The following is a 26,902-nucleotide window of genomic DNA, read 5'->3' as shown; positions in this document are numbered from 1 at the left end:
CTAGAGACCAGGCTGTAGGGGGACAGGACCAGGAGAAACCCTGCTAGAGACCAGCCGTAGGGGGGACAGGACCGAGAGAAACCTGCTAGAGACCAGCGTTGTGAGGAGGGAAGGGGGGGGGGGACAGGACCAGGAGAAACCTGCTAGAGACCTAGACTGCAGGGGGGGACAGGACCAGGAGAAACCTGCTAGAGACCAGGCCGTAGGGGGACAGGACCAGGGAGAAACCTGCTAGAGACCAGACCTCGAGTAGGGGGGGGGGACAGGACCAGGAGAAAACTGAGAGACCAGATGTGCAGGGGGACAGGACCAGGAGAAACCTGCAAGAGACCAGGCTGTAGGGGGACAGGACTTAGGGAGAAACCTGCCAGAGACCCGGGCAGGGGGTGGGGGACAGGACCAGGAGAAACTGCATAGAGACCAGACTGTAGGGGGACAGGACCAGGGAGAAACCTGCTAGAGACCCAGACTGTAGGGGGACAGGACCAGGAGAAACCTGCTGAGGACAGGCTGGGGGGGTGGGGGACAGGGAGACCAGGAGAAACCTGCTAGAGACCAGGCTGTAGCGGGTGGGGGGACAGGACCAGGAGAAAACCTGCTAGAGACTCAGGCCGGGACAGGACCAGGAGGAACCTGCTAGAGACCAGGCTGTGTAGGGGGTGGGGGACAGACCAGGAGAAACCTGCTGAGAGACCAGGCTGTAGGGGGACAGGACCAGGAGAAACCTTTTCTCTAGAGACCAGGCTGTGAGGGGGGGACAGGACGAGGAGGAACTCTTGGGAGAGACCAAGGCCGGTGGGGGGTGGGGGTAGGACCAGGAGGAACCTCCTGAGACCAGGCTGTGGGGGGGACAGGACCAGGAGAAACCTGCTAGAGATCAGGGCTGCAGGGGGGAAGGACCAGGAGAAACCTGCTAGAGACCAGGTGGACAGACCAGGAGAAACCTAGCCAGAGACCAGGCTGTAGGGTGGGGGACAGGACCAGGAGAACCCAAGTAGAGACCAGGCTGTAGGGGGGACAGGACCAGGAGGAAACCTGCTGAGGAGACCAAGGCTGGCAGGGGACAGGACCAGGAGAAACCTGCCAAATATGAGGCTGCAGGGGGGACAGGACCAGGAGAACCCTCCGCTAGAGACCAGGCCGTAGGGGGACAGGACCAGGAGAAACCTGCTGAGACCAGGCTGGGGGACAGGGACCAGGAGAAACCTGCTAGAGACCAGGCTGTGGGGGGGTGGGTGGGGGACAGGACCAGGAGAAACCCTGCCTTGAGACCCAGGCTGTAGGGGGGACAGGACCAGGAGAAACCTGCTAGAGACAGTGCAGGGGGGGGTGGGGGACAGGACCAGGAGGAACCTGCTGGAGACCAGGCCGTGAGGGGGGACAGGGACCAAGAACTGCTAGAGACCAGGCTGCAGGGGGACAGACCAGGAGAAAACTCTGCTAGAGACCAGGCTGTAGGGGGTGGGTGGGGGGACGACCAGGAGAAACCTGGCGAGACCAGGCTGTTAGGAGGGGGACAGGACCAGGAGAAACCTGCTAGAGACCAGGCTGTAGGGGGTGGGGGGACAGGACCAGGAGGAACCTGCTAGAGACCAGGCCGTGAGGGGGACAGGACCAGGAGGAACCTGCAGGAGCCCAGGCGTAGGGGGGACAGGACCAGGAGAAACCTGCTAGAGACCAGGCCGTGACAGGACCAGGAGAAACCTCAGCATCAAAAGAAAGCTAGAGACCAGACTGAGGGGGGACAGGACCAAGGAGAAACCTGCAGAGACCAGACTGTAGGGGGACAGACCAGGAGGAACCTGCCAGGAGACCAGACTGTAGGGGAGGACCAGGAGAAACCTGCTAGAGACCAGGCTGTGGTAGGGGACAGGACCAGGAGAAACCTGCTAGAGACCAGACTGTGGGGGGGGGACAGGACCAGAGAAACCTGCAGAGACCAGGCTGCAGGGGGACAGGACCAGGAGAAACCTGCTAGAGAGCCAGGCCGTAGGGGGGACAGGACCAGAGGAAACCTGCTAGAGACCAGCTGTAGGGGGACAGGACCGAGGAAACCCAGAGACCAGACTGGAGGGGGGGACAGGACCAGGAGAAACCTGCTAGGAGACCAGGCTGTGGGGGGTGGGGGACAGACCAGGAGAAACCGCAGAGACCAGACTGTGGGGGGACAGGACCAGGAGAAACCTGCAGAGACCAGGCTGTAGGGGGGGACAGACCAGGAGAAACCTGCTAGAGACCAGCCGTAGGGGGGGACAGGACACGGAGAAACCTGCTAGAGACCAGACTGTAGGGGGGGGACAGACCAGGAGAAACCTGCTAGAGACCAGACTGTAGGGGGGGACAGGACCAGGAGAAACCTGCTAGAGACCAGACTGTAGGGGGGGGGACAGGACCAGGAGAAACCTGCCAGAGACCGGCTGAGGGGGGACAGGACCAGGGAGAAATGTAGAGACCAGGCTGTGGGGCACAGGACCAGGAGAAACCTGCCTTCAGAGACCAGACTGGGAGGGGGTGGACAGGACCAGGAGAAACCTGCTAGAGACCAGACTGTAGGGGGGGACAGGACCGAGAGAGAAACCTGCTAGAGACCAGGCTGTGGGGGGTGGGGACAGGACCAAGAGAAACCTGCTAGAGACCAGGCTGATAGGGGGGGGGACAGGGACCAGGAGAAACCTCTAGAGACCGAGAGGCTGTAGGGGGGGGGGACAGGACCAGGAGAAACCTGCTAGAGACCAGACTGTAGGGGGACAGGACCAGGAGAAACCTGCTAGAGACCAGGCTGCAGGGGGGACAGGACCAGGAGAACCTGCTAGAGACCAGGCTTGTGTAGGGGGGGGTGGGGGACAGGACCAGGAGAGAAACCTCACTAGAGACCAGCGGGCACTGTGCGGGGTGGGGGACAGGACCAGGAGAAACCTGCTAGAGACCAGACTGTGGGGACAGGACTAGGAGAAACCTGCTAGAGACCAGACTGTAGGGGGGGACAGGACCAGGAGAAACCTGGAGACCCAGGCTGATAGGGACAGGAGGAAAACCTCTAGAGACCAGGCTGGTGGGGACAGGACCAGGAGAAACAGACCAGGTAGGGGGGACAGGACCAGGAGAAACCTGCCAGAGACCAGACTGTAGGGGGGACAGCACCAGGAGAAACCTGCAGAGACCAGGCGGTGGAGAGGGGGACAGGACCAGGAGAAACCTGCAGAGACCAGCCTGTGAGGGGGGGTGGTGGGGGGATAGGACCAGGAGAAACCTGCTAGAGACCAGGCTTGAGGGGGACAGGACCAGGAGAACCTACTGAGACCAGGCTGAGTTGACAGGACCAGGAGAAACCTGCTAGAGACCAGGCTGCAGGGGGGACAGGACCAGGAGAAACCTGCTAGAGACCAGACTGGGGGACAGGGGACCAGGAGAAACCTCAGAAATGACCAGGCTGCAGGGGGTGGACCGGACCTCGAGGAGAAACCTGCTAGAGACCAGGCTGTAGGGGGTGGGGGGACCAGGAGAAACCTGCTAGAGACCATGGCCTGTAGGGGGGACAGACCAGGGAGAAACCTACAGAGACCAGACTGTAGGGGGGTGGGGATGACCGGGAGGAAACCTGCCAGGCTGCTGGACAGGACCAGGAGAAACATGCACAGAGACCAGGCTGTGGGTGGGGACAGACCAGGAGAACCTCCGAGACCAGGCTGTAGGGGGTGGGTGGGGACAGGACCAGGAGAAACCTTACAGAGACCAGGCTGGAGGGGGTGGGGGACAGGACCAGGAGAAACCTGCTGAGACCAGATGAGGGGGGGACAGGACCAGGAGAAACCCTGCTAGAGACCAGGCTGCAGGGGGACAGGACCAGGAGAAACCTGCTAGAGACCAGGCTGTGGGGGGACAGGACCAGGAGAAACCTGCTAGAGACCAGGCTGTAGGGGGGACAGACCGAGACCCAGTGAGAAACTGTGGGACTAGAACCTGCTGAGACCAGGCTGTAGGGGGACAGACCAGGAGGAAACCTGCTTGAGACCAGACTGTAGGGGGGGATCAGGACCAGGAGAAACTCCAGAGACCAGGCCAGGAGGGGGGGGGACAGGACCAGGAGTAGAACCTGGCTGGCGACCAGGCTGTAGGGGGGACTGGGCCGGAGAGAACCTGCAGAGACCAGAGCTGTAGGGGGACAGGACCAGGAGAAACCTGCTAGAGACCAGGCTGTAGGGGGGGACAGGACCAGGAGAAACCTCAGCAGAGACCAGGCTGTAGGGGGGGACAGGACCAGGAGAAACCTGCTAGAGACCAGGCTGCAGGGGACAGGACCAGGAGAAACCTGCTATGGAGCCAGGCTGCAGGGGGGGGACACGACGAGAGAGAGAACCTGCTTGAGACCAGGCCAGGGGGACACGACCAGGAGAAACCTGCTAGAGACCAGGCTGTAGGGGGGGACAGGACCAGGAGAAACCTGCTAGAGACCACTGGCTTATGGGGGACAGGATAAGGAGAAACCTGCTAGAGACCAGGCTGGCAGGGGGGACAGGACCAGAAGAAAACTGCCAGAGACCAGGCTGTAGGGGGTGGGACAGGACCAGGAGAAACCTGCTAGAGACCAGGCTGTGGGGGGGGGGGGAGCAGACCAGGAGAAACCTGCTAGAGACCAGACTGTAGGGGGGACAGGACCAGGAGAAACCCAATGCTAGAGACCAGACTGTGCAGGGGGGGACAGGACCAGGAGAAACCCAAGAGAGACCAGGCTGTAGGACAGACCAGGAGAAACCTGCTGAGACCAGGCTGTAGGGGACAGAGACCAGAGAAACCTGCTAGGGAGACCAGGCTGTAGGGGGTGGGGGTGGGACAGCACAGGAGAGAAACCCAAGAGACCAACGGGGGGAAGGAACCCAAGACAGGGGTAGGGAAACCTGCCAAGGGAGACCGAGGCTGTAGGGGGGGACGACCAGTGTAGAACTGCTAGAGACCAGGCCATGAGGGGAACAGGACACAGAGAAACCCAAGAGAGACCGCGTGGGGGGGGGAGACCAGGGAAACCTGTAGGGACCAGGTGGAGGGGGGGGACAGGCCAGGAGAACCTGCAAGGAGACCAGGCTGTAGGGGGTGGGGACAGGATCAGGAGAACCTGCTAGAGACCAGCTGTAGGGGGGGGTGGGTGGGGACAGGATCACAGAGAAACCTGCTAGAGACCAGCTGGGAGGGGGGGGGGAGCAGACCAGGAGAACCCAGAGACCAGACCTGCAGGGGGCAGGACAGGACCAGGAGAAACCGCTAGAGACCAGGCTGTAGGGGGGACAGACCAAACTAAAGCAGAGAAGGACTGAGGGAGACAAGCACCCCCCAGAGACCAGGCTGGTGGGGGTGGCAAATAAAACAAACCACGGAAACGAAAACAAACCGCCGCAGGGGGGACAGGATTCAGGAGGAACCTGCTAGAGACCAGGCTGTAGGGGGGAGGACCAGGAGAAACCTGCCAGAGAACCAGACTGCTAGGGGGGGGTGGGGACAGACCAGGAGAAACCTGGAGCACCAGCTGGGTAGTGGGGGACAGCTCAGGAGAAACCCATGAGACCAGGCTGTAGGGGGTGGGGGACAGGACTCAGAGGAACCTGCTAGAGACCAGGCCGTAGGGGGAGGGGGACCAAGTGGAGACAGGACCAGGAGAAACTGCCAGAGAACGGAAAAGGCGACAGGAGGAGCCTAAGCACAGACCAGAGATCTAGGGGGACGGGGGAACCCGCTACAGAGACTCAGACTGTGGGGGGGGAACAGGGGGACCAGGGAGAAACCTGCTAGAGACCAGCCGGTAGGGGAACAGGACCAGGAGAAACCCAAGTAGAGACCAGGGCTGTAGGGGGAGCAGGGACCAGGGAGAAACCTGCCAGAGACCAGGCTTGGGGTAGGGAAGACAGGACCAGGAGAAACCCTAGCAGACCAGGCTGCAGAGACCCCAGGCCACGACCAGGAGAAACCCGCCGAGACCAGGGCCGTAGGGGGACAGGACCAGGAGAAACCTGCTAGGAGACCGAGGCTTAGATAGGGGGTGGGGGACAGACCTACAGGAGAACCTGCTAGAGACCAGGCTGTAGGGGGGGGACAGGACCAGAAGAACCTGGGAGACCTGGTTCAGGGGAGACAGGCCAGTACAGGCCGAGGGGACAGACCACAGGAGAGAACCCACAGAGACGTCAGGCCAGGAGGGTGGGGACAGGACCAGGAGAAACCTGCCAGGAGACCAGACTGTAGGGGGGGACAGGACCAGGAGAAACCTGTTAGAGACCAGACTGTAGGGGGTAGACAGGACCAGGAGAAACTAGTACAGAGACCAGACTGTAGGGGGGATAGAACTAGAGAAACCTGCTAGAGACCAGCTGTGGGGGGATATGACCATGAGAAACCTGCTGAGACCACTGTAGGTGGGATAGACCTAGGAAAACCTGCTAGAGACCAGGCTGTAGGGGGGGGGGACAGGACCAGAGAAACCTGGTATGAGACCAGGCCAGGAGGGGTGTGGGGACAGACCAGGAGAGAACTGCAAGTAACCAGGCCTGATAGGGGGGGACAGGACCAGAGAGGAACCCTGCTAGAGACTAGTGGGAGGGGGACAGGACCAGGAGGAACCTCAGAAGACAGGCCGAGGGGGGACAGGACCAGGAGAAACCTGCTAGAGACCAGGCCGTAGGGGGGTACAGGACCAGAGAAACCTGCTAGAGACCAGGCTGTAGGGGGGGGGGGACAGGACCAGGAGGAACCCGAAGCTAGAGACCTCAGACTGTGGGGTGGGGGACAGACCACAGGAGAAACCCAATAGAGACCAGACCGGGAGGGAAAGAGAGAACCTGGCCAGAGACCAGGCTGTAGGGGGTACAGATCCAGGAGAAACCTGCTAGAGACCAGGCTGTAGGGGGGGGACAGGACCAGAGAAACCTGCTAGGAGACCAGGCCGTAGGGGGGACAGGACCAGAGAAACCTGCAAGAGACCCAAATGAGGGGTGATGACCAGTTAAGAGTGAAACCTGCTAGAGACCAGACTGTAGGGGGACAGACCAGGAGAAACAAGCCAGAGACCCCAGCCGTAGAGGGGACAGGGACCAGGAGAAACCTACTAGAGACCGAGGCCGAAGGGGGTGGGGGCAGACATGTGGACCAGGAGGAACCTGCTAGAGACGCAGACCTGTAGGGGGGGACAGGACCAGGAGGAACCTGCTAGAGACCAGGCTGGGTGGGGGGAGCAGACCAGGAGAAACCTGCCAGAGACCAGGCCGTAGGGGGACGGGACAGGGACTCACAGGAGAAACCTGGGCTAGAGGACCAGGCTGTAGGGGATGATCAGGAGACCAGCTGCAGGGGGGTGAACAGGAGCAGCCTGCTAGAGACCAGGCTGTAGGGGGAGAGACCAGGAGAAACCTGCCAGAGCACCCGAGACCCGCAGGGGGTGGGGGACAGACCAGAGAAACCCAACAGAGACCAGACCGCGGGGGACAGACCAGGAGAAACATGCCAGCCCAAAGGGGGAGAAATGGTGACGCCGCCGGTAGGGGGACAGACCAGGAGAAACTCCGCTAGAGACCAGGCCAGGTAGGGGGTGGTGGGACAGACCAGGAGAGAACCAAGGAGACCAGACTGTGGGGTGGGGACAGCGTGAGAAACCTGGCTAGGACCAGGCTGTGGGGGAGAAGTGAGGACTATGTAGGGGGAGCAGAGACCAGGCTGTGTAGGGGACAGGACCAGGAGAAACCTGCTAGAGACCAGGCTGTAGGGGGGGGACAGGACCAGGAGAACCTGGGCTAGAGACCAGGGCTGTAGGGGGGACAGGACCAGGAGAAACCTGCTTGAGACCAGGCTGTAGGGGGACAGACCAGAGAAACCCCTGCCAGAGACCAGGTCACAGGGGGGGCAGTGGACTATAGTGGAACCTGGGCTTAGATTCAGGTCATAGGGGGACAGGACTAGGGAGAAACCCACAGAGACCAGACTGTAGGGGGGGACAGGACCAGGAGGAACCTGCTAGGAGACCAGGCTGTAGGGGGACAGGACCAGAGAAACCTGCAGAGACCAGGCTGAAGTGGGGGACAGGACCAGGATAAACCTGCTAGAGACCAGACTTTAGGGGGCAGGACTATGAATCAAGAGACCAGGCTGGGGGACAGGACCAGGAGAAACCTGCTAGAGACCAGACTGTAGGGGGAGCAGGATCAGGAGAAACCTGCAGACTCAGGCTGTAGGGAGGGGGCATAGGACCAGGAGAAACCTGCTGTGGAGACCAGGCTGTAGGGGGACAGGACTGAGGAGAAACCTGGGCGAGAGACCAGGCTGTAGGGGGTGGTGGACAGGACCAGGAGAAACCTGCTAGAGACCAGGTCTGGAGGGGGACAGACCAGGAGAAACCTGCTAGAGACCAGATAGGTCAGGGGGTGGGGGGACAGGACCAGGAGGAAACCTGCTAGAGAGACCAGGCTAGGAGAAAAAGAGGGACAATGAGGGGACAGACCAGAGAAACCTGCTAGAAGGCGGAGAGGGGACAGACTGTAGAAACCCCACAGATTCAGTGGGGGAGCATGGGACCATGAGAAACCTGCTAGAGACCAGACTGTAGGGGGAACAGGACTTAGAGAAACTGGCAGGAGACCAGGCTGTTGGGGGGGGACAGGACTCAGGAGAAACCTGCTAGGAGACCAGGCTGGGTAGGGGGACAGGACTCAGGAGAAACCTGCCAGAGACCAGAGTGGGGGGGGGGACAGACCAGGAGAACCTGCTAGAGACCAGAAGCGGGGGGGGACAGGACAGAGAAACCTGCTAGAGACCAGCCTGTAGAGGGATTACAGAGGAACTCCAGAGACCAGGTCAGAGGGGGGACAGGACCAGGAGAAACCTGCTAGAGACCAGACTGTGGTGGGGGACAGGACCAGGAGAAACCTGCCAGAGACCAGGCCGTAGGGGGACAGGACCAGGAGAAACCTGCTAGAGACCAGGCTTAGGGGGGACAGGACCAGAGAAACCTGCTGAGAGACCAGGTCAGAGGGGTGCAGACAGACCAGGAGAACCTAGACGGTGTCAGTGTGAGGGGGACAGGACCAGGAGAAACCTGCTAGAGACCAGGCTTGTAGGGGGTGGGGACAGGATTCAGGAGAAACCTGAGAGACCAGGCTGCAGGGGGGGGACAGGATTCAGGAGAAACCCGTTAGAGACCAGGCTGCAGGGGGTGGGGGGACAGGACCAGGAGGAACCTTGCTAGGAGACCAGGCTGCTGGTGGGGGACAGAACCAGGAGAAACCTGCTAGAGACCAGGCCGCAGGGGGACAGGATCAGGAGAAACCTGCTAGAGACTGTGGCCGTGAGGGGACAGGACTTAGGAGAAACCTGCCAGAGACCAGGCTGTAGGGGGACAGGATTCAGGAGAAACTCAAGCAGAGACCAGGCCGTAGGGGGGACAGGACCAGAAGAAACCAACAAGAGACCAGACTGTAGGGGGTGGGGACAGGATCAGAAGAAACCTGCTAGAGACCAGGCTGTAGGGGGACAGGACCAGGAGAAACTCATGAGACCAGGCCTGTAGGGGGGACAGATTCAGGAGAAACTCACAGAGACCAGGCCGTAGGGGGACAGGACCAGAGAAAACCTGCCAGAGACCAGACTGTGGGGTGAGTAGGATCTACCAGAGAAACCTGCTAGAGACCAGACTCGTGGTGGGGAGCAGACCACAGGAGAAACCTGCTATAGAACCCAGGCTGTAGGGGGACAGACCAGGAGAAACCCAAGCAGAGACCAGCCAGGGGTGGGGGACAGGACCAGGAGAAACCTGCTAGAGACCATCATGGTGTGTATTGCATCAGGAGAACCTACAGAATTGGGCTGTAGGAGGGGGACAGGACCAGGAAGAAACTGCAAGACAAACAAGCAGGGCGAGTTCAGAAGAAACCTCTAGAGACCAGGCTGTAGGGGGGACAGGACCAGAGGAACCGCTAGAGACCAGGCTGTAGAAGTGGGAGAATCAGGATGAAAACCTGCACAGGAGACAAGGCCAGAAAAAGAGGGGGAAGAGACCAGGAGAACTGCTAAAAGAGACCAGGACTGTAGGGGACAGGACCGTGGAGGAACCTGCTAGAGACCAGGCTTAGGGGGCAAAGGACAATACAGGAGAAACTCTTACTAGGAGACCAGGCTGTAGGGGGGGGGGGACAGGACTCAGGAGGAACTTAAAAGACCAGCTGTAGGGGGACAGGACTGCAGAGAAACTCTCCACTAGACCAGGCTGTAGAGGTGTACAGGACCAGGAGAAACTCTGCTAGAGACGCAGGCCGTAGCGGGGACAGGACCAGGAAGGAAGCTAGAGACCAAGAGCCAGTGGGGGAGGCACCAGAGAAAACCCAAGTGAGACCAGGCTGTTGGGGGGACAGACCAGGAGAAACCACCAAGAGACCAGACTGTAGGGGGACAGATTCAGGAGGAAACCTGCTGTGGAGACCAGGCCGTGAGGGGGGACAGGACTAGGAGAAACCTGCTAGAGACCAGGCTGTAGTGGGGGACAGGACTCAGGAGAAACCTGCTCGACCAGGCTGTAGGGGGTGGGTGGGGACAGGACCAGGAGAAACTGCTGAGGACCAGCTGTAGGGGGGACAGAACAGGAGAAAGCTCCTACTGAGAACCAGGCTGTAGGGGGGTGGGGGACAGGACCCAGGAGGAACCTGCTAGGAGACCAGGCCGTAGGGGGGACAGGACCAGGAGGAACCTGCTAGAGACCAGAGCTGTAGGGGGACAGGACCAGGAAGAAACCTGCTAGAGACCAGGCTGTGGGGTGGATGGGGAGCAGGGACCAGAGAAGCTCTCGTGAGACCAGGCTGTTAGAGGGGGGACAGGACCGAGAAGAAACCTGCTAGAGACCAGGCTGTAGAGGGGTGGGGGACATGACCAGGAGGAACCTGTCAGAGAACCAGGCCGTAGGGGGACAGGACAGGAAGGAACCTGCGAGACCAGGCCGTGAGGGGGGGACAGGGACCAGGAGAACCTACTAGAGACCAGGCCGTAGGGGGACAGGACAAGAGAAACCTGCTAGAGCTTAACACCAGACGAGGGGGGGACAGGACCAGGAGAAACCTGCAGAGAACCAGACTGTAAGGGGTACAGGACCAGGAGAAACCTGCTAGAGACCAGACGAGGGGGACAGGGACCAGGAGAAACCTAGAGACCAAGGCTGGGGAGCAGAACCAGGAGAAACACTTAGAGAACCAGACTGTAGTGGGGACAGGACTAGAGAAAGCTCCTGCTAGACCAGGCTGTGGGGGGGACAGGACCAGGAGAAACCCTGCGAGACCAGGCCGTAGGGGGACAGGACCAGGAGAAACCTAAGCAGAGACCAGACTGTAGGGGGGACAGGACCAGGAAACCTAAGTAGAGACCAAGGCTCAGGGGGGACAGGACCAGGAGAAACCTGCTAGAGACCAGGCTATAGGGGGTGGGGGACAGGACCAGGAGGAACCTGCTTGAGACCAGACTGTAGGGGGACAGACCAGGAGAAACCTGCTAGAGACCAGGCTGCAGGGGGGACAGACCAGGAGAAACCTGCTAGAGACCAGGCCGAGTGAGGGGGACAGGACCAGGAGAAACCAGACCAGACTTGGGGGACAGGACCAGGAGAAACAGAGACCAATACAGAGGGGACAGGACCACAGGAGAAACTCTAGCTAGAGACCAGAAGGGGGGTGGGGGGACAGGACCCAGGAGAAACCCAATCAGAGACCAGACTGTAGGGGGACAGGACCAGGAGAAACCTGCTAGAGACCAGGCTGTAGGGGGGACAGGTTCGACCAGGAGAAACTCTGCAGAGACCAGACTTAGGGGGGAGTGGTGGACAGGAGGACCAGGAGAAACCTCTATGAGACCGTGACTGTGGGGGACAGGACGAGAGAAACCTGCTAGAGACCAGGCTGGTAGGGGGTGGGGACAGGACTCCCAGGAGAAACCTGCCTAGAGACCAGGCTGAATAGAGGGGACAGACCAGGAGAAACCTGCTAGAGACCAGGCTGTAGGGGGGACAGGACCAGGAGAAACCTGCTAGAGAGACTAGACAGATGGGGACCAGACGAAACCTGCTGAACCGGCTGTATGGGGGGGGGACAGGACCAGAAGAAACCTGCTAGAGACCAGGCTGTAGGGGGGTGGGGGACAGGACCAGGAGGAACCTGCTGGAGACCAGACTGTGGGGGTTGGGGACAGGACCAGGAGAACCTGCTAGAGACCAAGACTGTGGGGGGACAGGACCAGGAGAAACCTGCTAGAGACCAGACTGTAGGGGGATAGATGACCGAGAAAACCTGCTACAGAATCCAGGCTGTAGGGGGGGACAGGACCAGAGAAACCTGCTAGAGACCAGGCTAGTAGGGGGCAGAGACCAGGAGAAACCTGCTAGAGAATTTACTGTGGGAGGGGGCAGGACCAGGAGAAACCTGCTAGAGACCAGACTGTAGGGGTGGGGACAGGACCAGGAGAAACCTGCTGAGACCAGGCCGTCAGGGGGCAGGACCAGGAGAAACCTGCTAGAGACCAGGCTGTGATGGGGGGTGGGTGGGGGACAGACCAGGAGAAACTCTCAGAGAGACCAGGCTGTAGGGGGACAGGACCAGGAGAAACTCTAGAGACCAGGCTGTAGGGGGGTGTGGACAGACTGCAGAGAACCTGCTAGAGACCAAGGCTGGGGGTGAGGTGAAGACAGGACCAGAGAAACCTGCTAGAGACCAGACTGTAGGGGGTGGGGGACAGGACTACAGAGAAACCTACTAGGACCAGGCTGTAGGGGGGACAGACCAGAAACCCTAGAGACCAGGCTGTAGGGGGTGGATGCAGATCCAGAGGAACCTGCTGAGACCAGGCCTGTAGGGGGGACAGGACCAGGAGAAACCTGCTAGAGACCAGACTGTAGCTGGGTGGGGACAGGACCAAGAGAAACCTGCTAGAGACCAGGCTGTGGGGGACAGGACCAGGAGAAACATGCCAGAGACCAGGCTGTAGGGGGGTGGGGACAGGACCAGGAGGAACCTGCTGAGACCTAGCTGTAGGGTGGGGACAGGACCGAGAGAAACCTGCTAGAGACCAGGCTGTAGGGGGGGGGGGGACAGGACCAGAGAACCTGCTAGAGACCAGGGACTGTAGGGGGACACGACCAGGGAGAAACCTGCTAGAGACCAGGCTGTAGGGGGGACAGGACCAGGAGAAACCTACAGGAGACCAGACTGAAGGGGGGACAGGACCAGGAGAAACCTACTAGAGACCAGGCTGTAGGGGGGAAGGCGGGACCAGGAGACCCTACAAGGAGACAGACTGCAGGGGGACAGGACCAGGAGAAACCCTACAGAGACCAGGCTGTAGGGGGTACAGGACCAGGAGAAACCTCGCTTGAGACCAGGCTGTAGGGGGGACAGGACCCAGGAGAAACCTGCTAGAACCAGGCTGTAGGGGGGACAGGACCAGGAGGAACCTGCTAGAGACCAGGCTGTAGGGGGGGGACTCGGACCAGGAGAAACCTGCCGAGAATTAGACTGTAGGGGGACAGGACTGAGGTGAGAAACTCTACTAGAGACCAGCTGTAGGGGGGACGAGACCAGGAGAAACCTGCTAGAGACCAGGCTGTAGGGGGGACAGGACCAGGAGAAACCTGCTAGAGACCAGGCTGTAGGGGGGACAGGACCAGGAGGAACCTGCTACTGAGACCAGGCTGTAGGGGGTGGGGGACAGGACCAGGAGGAACCTGCTAGGAGACCAGACTGTGGAGAGGGGGGTACAGGACCATAGAGAAACCTAAGCAGAACCAGACTGTAGACAGGACCAGGAGAAACCTGCTAGAGACCAGACTGTAGGGGGTGGGACAGGACCAGGAGAAACCTGCTGAGACCAGGCTGTAGGGGACAGACCAGGAGAAACTCTAGCTAGAGACCAGGCTGTGGGGGTGGACAGGACCAGGAGAAACCTAGCTAGAGACCAGGTCGTAGGGGGACAGGACCAGGAGAAACCTCTAGAGACCATGGGACTGCAGGGGGGACAGGACCAGGAGAAACCTGCTAGAGACCAAACGTGAGGGGGGGACTAGGACCAGAGAAACCTGCTAGAGACCAGGCTGTGTGGGGGGGGTGGGGACAGGACCAGAGAAACCTGCTGAGACCAGGCTTGTAGGGGGACAGGACCAGAGAAACCTACTAGAGACCAGGCTGTAGGGGGTGGGTGGGGACAGGACTAGAGAAACCTGCTAGAGACCAGGCTCGTAGGGGGGACAGGACCAGGAGAAACCTGCTAGAGACCAGACTGTAGGGGGTGGGGGACAGGACCAGGAGAAACCTGCTAGAGACCAACTGTAGGGGGGAAGACCAGGATAGAGACCAGCTGTGGGGTGACAGGGACCAGGAGGAACCCGAGACCCAGGCTGTAGGGGGGGGGGGGACAGGACCAGGAGAAACCTGCAGACCAGACTGTAGGGGGGGACAGACCAGGAGAAACCTGCTAGAGACCAGGCTGTAGGGGGACAGGACCCAGGAGAAACCTGCTAGAGACCAGGCTGTAGAGGGGTAGGGGGACAGGACCAGAGAAACCTGCTAGAGACCAGGCTGTAGGGGGGGGTAGGGGACAGGACCAGGAGAAACCTGCTAGAACCAGGCTGTAGGGGGACAGGACCAGGAGGAACCAGAGACCAGACTGTAGGGGGACAGGACTTAGGAGAAACCTACTAGAGACCAGGCTGTAGGGGGGCAGGACCAGGAGAAACCTCCAGAGACCAGACTGTGGGGGACAGACCAGGAGAAACCTGCTAGAGACCAGGCTGTAGGGGGACAGGACCAGGAGAAACCTGCTAGAGACCAGACTGTAGGGGGACAGGACCAGGAGAAACCTGCTAGAGAGACCAGGCCGTAGGGGGACAGGACCAGGAGGAACCTGCGAGAGACCAGCTGTAGGGGAAGGGACCAGGAGAAACCTTCTAGAGGACCAGGCTGTGGGGGGTTGGACAGGACTCAGAGAAACCTGCTAGAGACCAGGCTGCAGGGGGGGACAGGACAGACAGGACCTACACGAGCCCTTAGGGGGGACAGGACCAGGAGAAACCTGCTGAGACCAGGCTGTAGGGGGACAGGACCAGAGGAACTGCTAGAGACCAGCGTAGGGGGGGACAGGACCAGAGAAACCTCTAGAGACCAGGCTGTAGGGGGACAGGACCAGGAGAAACCTACTAGAGACCAGACTGTAGGGGGACAGGACCAGGAGAAACCTGCTAGAACCAGACTGTAGGGGACAGGACCAGGAGAAACCTGCTAGAACCAGACTGGGGGAGACCAGAGAAACCTTAGAGACCAGCTGTAGGGGGGGGTGGGGGACAGACCAGGAGAACCCCAGAGACCAGACTGTAGGGGGGGGGGGGACAGGACCAGGAAAACCTGCAGAGACCAGGCTGTAGGGGGGACAGGACCAGGAGAAACCTGCTAGAGACCAGGCCGTAGGGGGACAGACCAGAGAGAACCTGGAGACCAGACTGTAGGGGGGGACAGGACCAGAGAAACCTGCTAGAGACCAGGCTGTAGGGGACAGGACCAGGAGAAACCTACCAGAGACCAGGCTGTAGGGGGTGGGGACAGACCAGAGGAACCTGCTAGAACCAGACTGTAGGGGGACAGACCAGGAGAAACCTGCTAGAACCAGGCTGTAGGGGGACAGGACCAGGAGAAAACCTCTCAGAGACCAGGCTGTAGGGGGACAGGACCAGGAGAAACCTACTAGAGACCAGACTGCCGTAAGGGGGACAGAGAACCAGGAGAAACCTGCTAGAGAAGACTGTAGGGGGGGACAGGACCAGGAGAAACCTGCTAGAGACCAGACTGTAGGGGGGGGGACAAGGCACCAGGAGAAACCTCTAGAGACCATGACTGTAGGGGTGGGACAGGACGCAGAAACTCTACAGAGACAGCTGTAGGGGGGACAGGACCAGGAGAAACCTGCTAGAGACCAGACTGTAGGGGGTGGGACAGAACCAGGAGAAACCTGCTAGAGACCAGACTGTAGGGGGACAGACACAGGAGAAACCTCCTAGAGACCAGGCTGTAGCCGCCGGGGTGGGGACAGGACCAGGAGAAACCTGCTAGAGACCAGGCTGATAGGGTTGGACAGGACCAGGAGAAACCTACTAGAGACCAGGCTGTAGGGGGGTCTGGGGACAGGACCAGGAGAAACCTCTAGAGACCAGACTGTAGGTGGGACAGGACCAGGAGAAACTCAAGTAGAGACCAGGCTGTAGGGGGACAGGACAGGAGAAACCTGCTAGAGACCAGGCCGGGTGGGGGACAGACCCAGGAGGAACCTGCTAGAGACCAGACTGTAGGGGGACAGGACTGCAGAGAAACCTGCTAGAGACCAGACTGTAGGGGGGACAGGACCAGGAGAAAACCTGCTAGAGACCAGACTGTAGGGAGGACAGGACCAGAGAAACCTGCTAGAGACCAGGCTGTAGGGGGGATTACAGGGACCAGGAGAAACCTACACTGGAGACCAGGCTGTAGGGGGGTGGTGGGGACAGGACGGCTCCTGCTAGAGACCAGGCCAGAGAGGGGACAGGACCAGGAGAAACCTGCAGAGACCAGACTGTAGGGGGACAGGACCAGGAGAAACCTGCAGAGACCAGGCCGAAGTGGGGGACAGGACCAGGAGAAACCTGCGTAGAACCAGGCTGTATGGGGGGTGGACAGGACCAGGAGAAACCTGCTAGAGACCAGGCTGTAGGGGGGACAGACGAGGAAACCTGCACTAGACCAGGCTTAGGGGGTACAGAACCAGGAGAAACCTGCTAGAGACCAGGCTGTAGGGTGGGGACAGGACCAGGAGAAACCTCATAGAACCAGACTGTAGGGGGGGAGGGGACAGGACCAGAGAAACCTTAAGGAGACCAGGCTGTAAGGTGGGGGGGACAGGACCAGAGAAACCTTAAGCAGAGACCAGCTGTTAGGGGTGGGGACAGGACCAGGAGAACCTGCTAGAGACCAGGCTGTAGGGGGACAGGACAGGAGAAACCTGCTAGAGACCAGACTGTAGGGGGTGGGGGACAGGACCAGGAGAAACCTGCTAGAGACCAGGCTGTAGGGGGACAGAACAGGAGAAACACTGCTAGAGACCAGGCTGTAGGGGTGGGGGACAGACCAGGAGAAACCTGCTAGAGACCAGGCCGTAGGGGGGGGGGGGGACAGACCAGAGAAACCTGCTAGAGACCAGGCTGCAGGGGGGGACCCAAGGTCCAGAGACCAGACTGTAGGGGGACAGGACCAGGAGAAACCTAGCTAGAGACCAGGCTGTAGGGGGGACAGGACCAGGAGAAACCTGCTCGAGACTCAGACTGTAGGGGCAGACCCAGAGAAACCTGCATAGAGACCAGGCTGTAGGGGGAACAGGACCAGGAGAAACCTGCTAGAGACCAGACTGTGAGGGGGGACAGGTCCAGGAGAAACCTGCTAGAGACCAGGCTGTAGGGGGGACAGGACCGAGAGAAACCTGCTAGAGACCAGGCTGTGAGACAGACCAGGAAGAAACCCAGCAGAGACCAGGCTGTAGGGGCGACAGACCAGAGAACCTGCTTGAGACCGAGGCTGTGGGGGGGGACAGGACCAGGAGAAACCTGCTAGAGACCAGGCTGCAGGGGGACAGGACCAGGAGAAACCTGAGAGACCGAGTAGGGGACAGGACAAGATGGAGACCAGGAGGGGGACAGGACCAGGAGAAACCTGCTAGAGACCAGGCTGTGGGAGGACAGGACCAGGAGAAACCTGCTAGAGACCAGGCTGTAGGGGGGGGGTGACAGGACCAGGAGGAACCTGCTAGAGACCAGACTGTAGGGGGGTGGGTGGGGACAGGACCAGGAGAAACCTGCTAGAGACCAGGCGTGTAGGGGCAGGACCAGAGAAACCTGCTAGAGGCCAGGGACTAGTGGGGACAGGACCAAGAGAAACCTGCAGAGACCAGGCTGTAGGGGGGACAGGACCAGAAGAAACCTGCTAGAGACCAGGCTGTAGGGGGGACAGAACCAGGAGAAACCTGCTAGAGACCAGGCTGTAGGGGGACAGGACCAGGAGAAACCTGCTAGAGACCAGACTGTGAGGGGGGGGACAGGACCAGGAGAAACCTGCTAGAGACCAGGCTGTAGGGGGACAGGACCAGGAGAAACCTGCTAGAGACCAGACAATGTGGGGTGGGTGGGGGACAGGACCAGGAGAAACCTACAGAGACCAGGCTGTAGGGGGGGACAGGACCAGGAGAAACTCTGCTAGAGACCAGCTGTGGCGGGGTGTACTGGAGCAGGACCAGGAGAAAAACCTGCCCCCAGAGACCAAGGCTGTAGGGGGACAGGACCAAGAGAAACCTGCTAGAGACCAGACTGTGGGGGGTGGGGACAGGACCAGGAGAAACCACTAGAGACCAGGCTGCAGGGGGACAGGAATGAGCAAACCCTACAGAGACCAGGCTGTGGGGGGGACGGATGGATTAGGAGGGAAACCTGCTAGAGCCCAGGTTTGTAGGGGGGACAGTCGACCAGGAGAAACCGTTGCAGGATCCAGACTGTAGGGGGTGGGGGACAGACCAGGAGAAACCTGCTAGAGACCAGGCTGTGGGGGGACAGGACCAGGAGAAACCTGCTAGAGACCAGGCTGTAGGGGGTGGGGACGGACCAGAGGAACCTGCTAGAGACCAGGCTGCAGGGGGTGGGGGGGACAGACCAGGAGAAACCTGCTAGAGACCAGGCTGTAGGGGTGGGGCGGGGGACAGGACCAGGAGGACCTAGCTGAGACCAGACTGTGGGGGGGACAGGACCAGGAGAAACCTGCTAGAGACCAGGCTGTAGGGGGGACAGGACCAGGAGAGAAACCTCTAGAGACCAGGACTGTGGGGGACAGGACCAGGAGAAACCTGCTAGAGACCAGGCTGGTGGGGGGGGGCAGGAGACCAGTTCGGAGAAACCTGCTAGAGACCAGACCTGTGGAGGGGACAGGACAGGAGAAACCTGCTAGAGACCAGGCTGTAGGGGGACAGGACAGGGACAGGACAGAGAAACCTGCTAGAGACCAGGCTGTAGGGGGGACAGACCAGGAAGGACCTGCTTAGGACCAGGCTGTAGGGGGGGCGGGAATTCCAGGAGAAACCTGCTTGGGACCAGGCTACTGTATGGGGGACAGGACCAGGGAGAAACCTGCTAGAGACCAGGCTGTAGGGGGACAGGACCAGGAGAAACCTGCTAGAGACCAGGCTGTAGGGGGGTGACAGGGACCAGAGAACCTGCTAGAGACCAGGCTGTAGGGGGGGGGTGGACAGGACCAGGAGAAACCTGCTGAGACCAGGCTGTAGGGGTGAACAGGACCAGGAGGAACCTGCTAGAGACCAGGCCGTAGGGAGGGGGGGGGACAGACCTTAGGAGAAACCACTAGAGACCAGACTGTAGGGGGACAGATTAGGAAGGAAACCTGCTAGAGACCAGGCTTAGGGGGTGGGGGACAGGAGAGGCCAGGACGGGGTGTGGGGTGGGACAGAAGAGAAACCTGCTAGAGACCAGGCTGTAGGGGGTACAGGACCAGGAGAAACCCACAGGAGACCAGACTGTAGGGGGGACAGGACCAGGAGAAACCTGCTAGAGACCAGGCTGTAGGGGGGACAGACCAGGAGAAACCTGCTAAGACCAGACTGTGGGGGTGGGACAGACCAGGAGAAACCTGCCTAGAGACCAGGCTGTAGGGGAGACAGGTCCAGGAGAAACCTGCTAGAGACCAGGCTGTAGGGGGGTACAGGACCCAGGAGAAACCTGCTAGAGACCAGGCTGTAGGGGGGTGGTACAGGACCAGGAGAAACCTGCTAGAGACCAGGCTGGGGAGGGGGGAGTAGGACCAGGAGGAACCTGCCAGAGAACCAGACTGTAGGGGGGGCAGGACCAGAGAAACCTGCTAGACCAGGCTGTAGGGGGACAGGACCAGGAGGAACCTGCTAGAGACCAGGCTAGGGGGTGGGGACAGGACCAGGAGAAACCTGCTGAGACCAGGCTGTAGGGTGGGCAGGACCAGGAAAACTCCTACTAGAGACCAGACCTTGAGGGGGACAGGACCAGGAGACCACAGACCAGCTATGGGGGGAGGGTTACAGGACCAGGAGAAACCTGCTAGAGACCAGGCTTGGCGGGGACAGGACCAAGAAACTCTCGATGACCCAGACGTAGGGGCCCGGAAAACCTCGGTCGTGGGGACCTAGGACCAGGAGAAACCTGCTAGAGACCAGACTGCAGGGGGGGACAGGACCAGGAGAAACCTGCTAGAGACCAGGCCGTAGGGGGACAGGACCAGGAGAAACCTACAGAGACCAGACTTGGTATGGGTGTGGACAGGACCAGAGAAACCTGGAGACCAAGCTGAAGGGGGACAGGACCACGGGAGAACCTGCTCAGAGACCAGACTTAAGGAGTGGATGGAGGGACCAGGAGAAACCTCACAGAGACCAGAGCTTAGGGGACAGATAGATGGAACCTGCTAGAGACCAGACTGTAGGGGGTGGCACCAGGAGAAACCCTAGAGACCAGACTGTAGGGGGGAGCAGACAAGGAGAAACCTACAGAGACCAGACTGTAGGTGGGGACAGGACAGGAGAAACGAAGGGAGACTAACAGGAACAGAGCTGTAGAGAGAGGGGGACAGACCAGGAGAAACCTGCTAGAGACCAGCTTAGGGTGGGGACAGGACCAGGAAGAAACCTGCTGAAGACCAGACTGTAGGGGGACAGTACCAGGAGAAACCCAAGCTAGAGACCAGGACTGTGAGGGGTGGGGACAGGATTCAGGAGAAACCTGCGAGACCAGGCTGTGGGGGGTGGGTGGGGACAGGACCAGAGAAACCTACTAGAAGACCAGGGTTTGTAGGGGTGGGGGGACAGGACCAGGAGGACCTGCTAGAGACCAGACTGTAGGGGGACAGAATTTGACCGGAGAAACCTGCTAGAGACCAGACTAGGGGTAACAGACCAGGAGGAAACCTGCTAGAGACCAGACTGTGGGGGGCAGGACCAGGAGAAACCTGCTAGAGACCAGGCTGTAGGGGGTACAGGACCAGAGAAACCTGCTAGAGACCAGGCTGTAGGGGGACAGGACGGGAGAAACCTGCTGAGACCAGGCTGTAGGGGGACAGGACCAGGAGAAACCTGCCAGAGACCAGACTGTGGGGGGGACTGGGACCAGGAGAAACCTGCTGAGACCAAACTGTGAGGACAGGACCAGGAGCCTGCTTGAGACCCCAGGCTGTAGGGGGACTACGACCAGGAGAAACCTCGCAGAACAGGCTGTAGGGGGGGGACAGGACCAGGAGAAACCTGCTAGAGACCAGGCTGTAGGGGGGGGACAGACCAGAGAACCCTGCCCCAGAGACCAGGCTGTAAGGGGGGACAGATCAGAAAACCTGGCAGAGACCAGACTGTAAGGGACAGGACAGGGGAGGAACCCAGCTAAGACCAGCGCTGGAGTGGAATGACCAGGTCGAGAAACCTGCTAGAGACCAGGCTTAGGTGGGGACAGGACCAGGGGATGAACCCTGCTGAGAACCAGACTGTAGGGGAAGACAGGACCAGGAGAAAGCTCCTGCCAGAGACCAGACTGGGGGGTTGGGGGGACAGGACCAGGAGAAACCTGCTAGAGACCAGGCTGTGGGTTGGAACAGGACCAGAGAAACCCTCTAGAGACCAGGCTGTAGGGGGGGGGGACAGACCAGAAACCCACAGAGGACCAGGCTGTAGGGGGGTAGAGACCAGAGGAAACCTGCTAGAGACCAGGCTGTGGGGGACAGACCACAGGAGGAACCTGCTAGAGACCAGACTGTAGGTTGGGGGGACAGACCAGGAGAAACCTACTAGTGAGACCAGGCTGTGAGGGGGGGATACGACCAGAGAACCTGCTAGGACCAGACTGTAGGGTGGGGCGAGGACCAGAGGTAAACCTGCTAGACCAGGCTGTAGGAGGGACAGAACGAGAAACCTCCAGAGACCAGACTGTAGGGGGGACAGACCAGGAGAAACCTGTAGAGCCAGGCTGTAGGGGACAGGACCGAGAGAAACCTGCTTGAGACCAGGCTGAGGGGACAGGACCAGGAGAAACCTATGCAGAGACCAGGCTGTAGGGGGACAGGACGAGGAGAACTCTGCTGAGACCAGGCTGTAGGGGCATTCCACCAGGAGGAACCTGCTAGACCAGGCCTAGGGGTGGATAGAGACAGAGAAAACTCAACAGACCAGGCTGTGGGGAGAGGACCAGAGAAACTCTAGACAGGCCAGGGACAGGACTGAGAAGAGACCAGGTTGAGAAACCTGCTACAGACCAGGCTGTAGGGGGGGCGGATGACCAGGAGGAACTCTACACTAGAGAGAACTGTAGGGGGGGGGGACAGACCAGGAGAAACCTGCTGGAGACCAGACTGTGAGGGGGGACAGGACCAGGAGAAACCTAAGCTAAGAGGACCAGACTCTAGGTGTGGGGGACAGGACCAGGAGAAACCTGCTAGAGACCAGGCTGGAGACGACGGAGAAACCTGCTTGAGACTCAGGTTGTGGGGGACAGGACCAGGAGAAACCTGCTAGAGACCAAGCTGTAGGGGGACAGAACCAGGAGAAACCTGCTTGAGACCAGAGCTGTAGGGGGTAGACCAGGAAACCTGCTAGAGACCAGGCTGTAGGGAGGACAGGACCAGAGAAACCTGCTAGAGACCAGGCTGTAGGGGGGACAGGACCAGAGAAACTGCTAGACCAGGCTGTGGGGGGGACAGGACCAGGAGAAACCTGCTTGAGACCAGGCGGTGAACTAGGAAAAAGTGTGTGGGACAGGACCAGGAGAAACCTGCTAGAGACCAGGCTGTAGGGGGACAGGACCAGGAGGAACCTGCTAGAGACCAGACTGTAGGGGGGGTGGGTGGGGACAGGACCAGGAGGAAACCTGCTAGAGACCAGGCTGTAGGGGGGGACAGGACCAGGAGAAACCTGCTAGAGACCAGGCTGTAGGGGGTGGGTGGGGACAGGACCGGAAGAACCTACTAGAGGAGACCAGACTGTAGGGGGTGGGGGAGACAGGACCAGGAGAAACCTGCTAGAGACCAGCCGTAAAGGGGACAGGACCAGGACCTGCTAGAGAACCGGGACTGTAGGGGGACAGGACCAGGAGAAACCTAGCTAGGAGGACCAGGCCGTGGGGGGACAGGACCAGGAGAAACCTGCTAGAGACCAGACTGTAGGGGAGACAGGACTGGAGAAACCTGCTAGAGACCAGCTGTGGGGGGACAGAACCAGGAGACCTGTTAAGAGACCAAGACTGGTAGGGGGACAGGACCAGGAGAAACCTGCTAGAGACCAGGCTGTAGGGGGACAGGACCAGAGAAACCTGCTAGAGACCAGGCCGTAGGGGGACAGGACCAGGAGAAACCTGCTAGAGACCAGGCTGTAGGGGGCGAGACCAGAGAACCTACGAGACCAGCTAGGGGGACGGCTGTGGGACAGAGAAACCAGAGACCTGCTAGGAACCAGGGAACTGTAGAGAGGGGGACAGGACCAGGAGAAACCTGCTTGAGACCAGGCTGTAGGGGCAGGACGCAGGAGAACTCCTGCTAGAGACCAGGCTGTAGGGAGGGACACAGAGACCAGGGGGGCGCTGAGACACAGAGCTGTAGGAGGGTGGGGGACAGGACCAGGAGAAACCTGCTAGAGACCAGACTGTAGGGGGACAGGACCAGGAGAACCTACAGAGACCAGGCTGTAGGGGTGGGTGGGGGGGACAGGACCAGGAGAAACCTGCTGAGACCAGACTGTAGGGGGTGGGTGACAGACCAGGAGAAACCTGCTGGAGACCAGGGCCGTAGGGGGGACAGGACCAGGAGAAACCGCTGAGACCAGACTGTAGGGGGGGAGCGACAGGACCAGGAGAAACCTGCTAGAGACCAGACTGTAGGGGGTGGGTGGGGGACAGGACCAGGAGAAACCTGCTAGGACCAGGCTGTAGGGTGACAGGACCAGGAGAAACCTGCTAGACCAGTCTGAGTGAGTAGGGGGGGACAGGACCAGGAGAAACCTGCTAGAGACCAGACTGTGTGGAACAGACAGAAACCTGCTAAGACCGAACCGTAGAGGGGGGACAGGACCAGGAGAAACCTGCTAGAGACCGGACTGGGGGGGTGGACAGGACCAGAGAACCTGCTAGAGACCAGACTGTGGGGACAGGACCAGGAGAAACCTGCTAGAGACCAGTAGCTGTAGAGGGACCAGGAGAAACCTACAACTGGACCTAGGGCAAGACCAGAGGAGAAACCAGCCTAGAGACCAGACTGTAGGGGGGACAGACCAGAGAAACCTGCTGGCACCAGACTGTAGGGGGGGGGGACAGGACCAGGAGAAACCCTGCTGAGACCAGGCTGTAGGGGGGGGACAGGACCAGGAGAAACCTGCTGCAGGACCAGACTGTAGGGGACAGGACCAGGAGAAACCTGCTAGAACCAGGCTGTAGGACAGACCAGAAAAACCTGCTAGAGACCGGGACCTGTGGGGGGACAGAACCAGGAGAAACCCTGCTAAGAACTGGGACTGAGGACAGGACTAGAGAAACCTGCTGAGACTGCAAGGGGGACAGGACGCAGAGAAACCTGTTAGAGACCAGACTGCAAAGGGGACAGGACCAGGAGAAACCCTGCTAGAGACCAGGCTGTAGGGGGGGGACAGGACCAGAGGCAAACCTGCTAGAGACCAGACTGTGGGCAGACCAGGAGAAACCTACAGAGACCAGCTGAGTGACAGGACCTAGGAGGACCAGGAACCAGCTGCAGTAGGGTGACAGGACCGGAAACCTGCTAGACCAGCCGTAGGGGACACCAGGAGGAACTGCTGAGACCGAGCAGGGGACGAGACGAGACCGCAGACCAGGCTGTAGGGGGGGACAGGACCAGGAGAAACCTGCTAGAACCAGGCTGTAGGGGGGGGGACAGACCAGGAGAAACCTGCTGAGACCAGACTGTAGGGGGCAGGACCAGGAGAAACCTGCTTGAGACCAGGCTGTAGGGGGACAGGACCAGGAGAAACCTGGTTGAGACCAGGCTGTAGGGGGGCAGGACCAGGAGAAACCTGCTAGAGACCAGACTGTAGGGGGGACAGGACCAGGAGAAACCTGCTTGAGACCAGGCTGTAGGGAGGCTACAGGACCAGGAGAAACCTGCTAGAGACCAGGCTGTAGGGGGGGACAGGACCAAGAGAAACCTGCTAGAGACCAGGCTGTAGGGGGGACAGGACCAGGAGAAACCTGCTAGAGACCAGGCTGTAAAGTGACCAAGAAACCTGCTAGGACAGCTTAGGGGGGACAGGACCAGGAGAAACCTGCTAGAGACCAGGCCGTAGGGGGGACAGGACCAGGAGAAACCTGCTGGAGACCAGGCTGAGGGTGGGTGGGGGCAGGACCAGGAGAAACCTGCTAGAGACCAGGCCGTAGGGGGACAGGACCAGGAGAAACCTGCTAGAGACCAGGCCGTAGGGGGACAGGACCAGGGAGAAACCTGCTAGAGACCAGACTGTGGGGGTGGGTGGGTGGGGGACAGGACCAGGAGAAACCTGCTAGAGACCAGGCTGTAGGGGGGGACAGGACCAGGAGAAACCTGCTAGAGACCAGGCCGTGAGGGGGACAGGACCAGGAGAAACCTGCTAGAGACCAGGCTGTAGGGGGGACAGGACCAGGAGAAACCTGCTAGAGACCAGGCCGTAGCCTGTGTGCATCGCTAACGTGTGTGTGTTGCAGGTTGACGTGTGCCATGTGTAGGGAGGTGGACTGTCTTGCCAGGAAGTTCTCTGCTACTCTGCTCACTGTCGGGGTAAGACATGCTGTGGCTTTATCTCCAACACAGTAAATGGATGGCATTAAGGTCAGGTTGGCAGCTGATCACCCATTGGTTCTCTGACTCCCTCCCTCCCGTCTGCCCTTTTCCAGGGTCAGATAAAAGCGGAAGAGTTGAACCCTTTGGTAGACAGTGTGCTGCTTGAGGTAAGACATAGAACTGTTGGTTCTGTAGGGTTCTAACAATGTTCTGTATGGTTCTAACAGGTGTTATATTGTTCTGTAGGGTTCCAACAGTGTTATGTTGTTCCTTAGGGTTCTTCTAACATTGTTCTGTTGTTCTATAGGGTACTAACAATGTTCCGTAGGGTTCTAACAATGTTCTGTTGTTCCGTGTGGTTCTAACAGGGTTCTGTTTTTCTGTAGGGTACGAACAGTGTTCTGTTGTTCCGTATGGTTCTAACAGTGTTCTGTTGTTCCGTATGGTTCCAACACTGTTCTGTAGGGTTCTAACAGTGTTCTATTGTTCCGTATGGTTCTAACAGTGTTCTGTTGTTCCGTATGGTTCTAACAGTGTTCTGTTGTTCCGTAGGTTCCAACAGTGTTCTGTAGGTTCTAACAGTGTTCTGTTGTTTCTATGGTTCTAACAGTTTCTATTGTTCCGTATGGTTCTAACAGTGTTCCTGTTGTTCCGTATGGTTCCAACAGTGTTCTAGTAGGGTTCTAACAGTGTTCTGTTATTCCGTATGGTTCCAACAGTGTTCTGTAGGGTTTCTAACAGTGTTCTGTTGTTCCCGTATGGTTCTAACAGTGTTCTGTTGTTCCGTATGGTTCAACAGTATTCTGTTGTTCGTATAGTTTCCAACAGTGTTCTGTAGGGTTCTAACAGTGTTCTGTTGTTCCGTATGGTTCTAACAGTGTTCTGTCTGTTCCGTATGGATTTCTAACAGTATTCTGTTGTTTCCATTGACTTCTAACAGTGTTCTGTTGTTCCATATGGTTCTAACAGTGTTCTGTAGGGTTCTAACAGTATTCTGTTGTTCCATATGGTTCTAACAGTGTTCTGTTGTTCCGTATGGTTTCCAA

At 59.2% G+C, this 26,902-nt stretch overlaps 1 protein-coding gene across 1 annotated transcript in view; it reads left to right on the top strand.

Moving 5' to 3' along the window:
• Nucleotides 1–26,387, top strand: part of LOC121564278 (protein Noxp20) — a 47,501-nt gene extending 21,114 nt beyond the window's left edge. Inside the window, 3 exon segments of the mRNA XM_045217723.1 lie at nt 25,734–25,853; nt 25,970–26,023; nt 26,322–26,387. Coding sequence (XP_045073658.1) covers nt 25,734–25,853; nt 25,970–26,023; nt 26,322–26,387 — 240 coding nt within the window.
• Nucleotides 26,388–26,902: the final 515 nt, after the last annotated feature.

This window comes from Coregonus clupeaformis, unplaced genomic scaffold, assembly GCF_020615455.1.
Source record: "Coregonus clupeaformis isolate EN_2021a unplaced genomic scaffold, ASM2061545v1 scaf1196, whole genome shotgun sequence".
NCBI classification, from domain to species: domain Eukaryota; kingdom Metazoa; phylum Chordata; class Actinopteri; order Salmoniformes; family Salmonidae; genus Coregonus; species Coregonus clupeaformis.
This window is presented reverse-complemented; position numbering and strand designations above follow the sequence as displayed.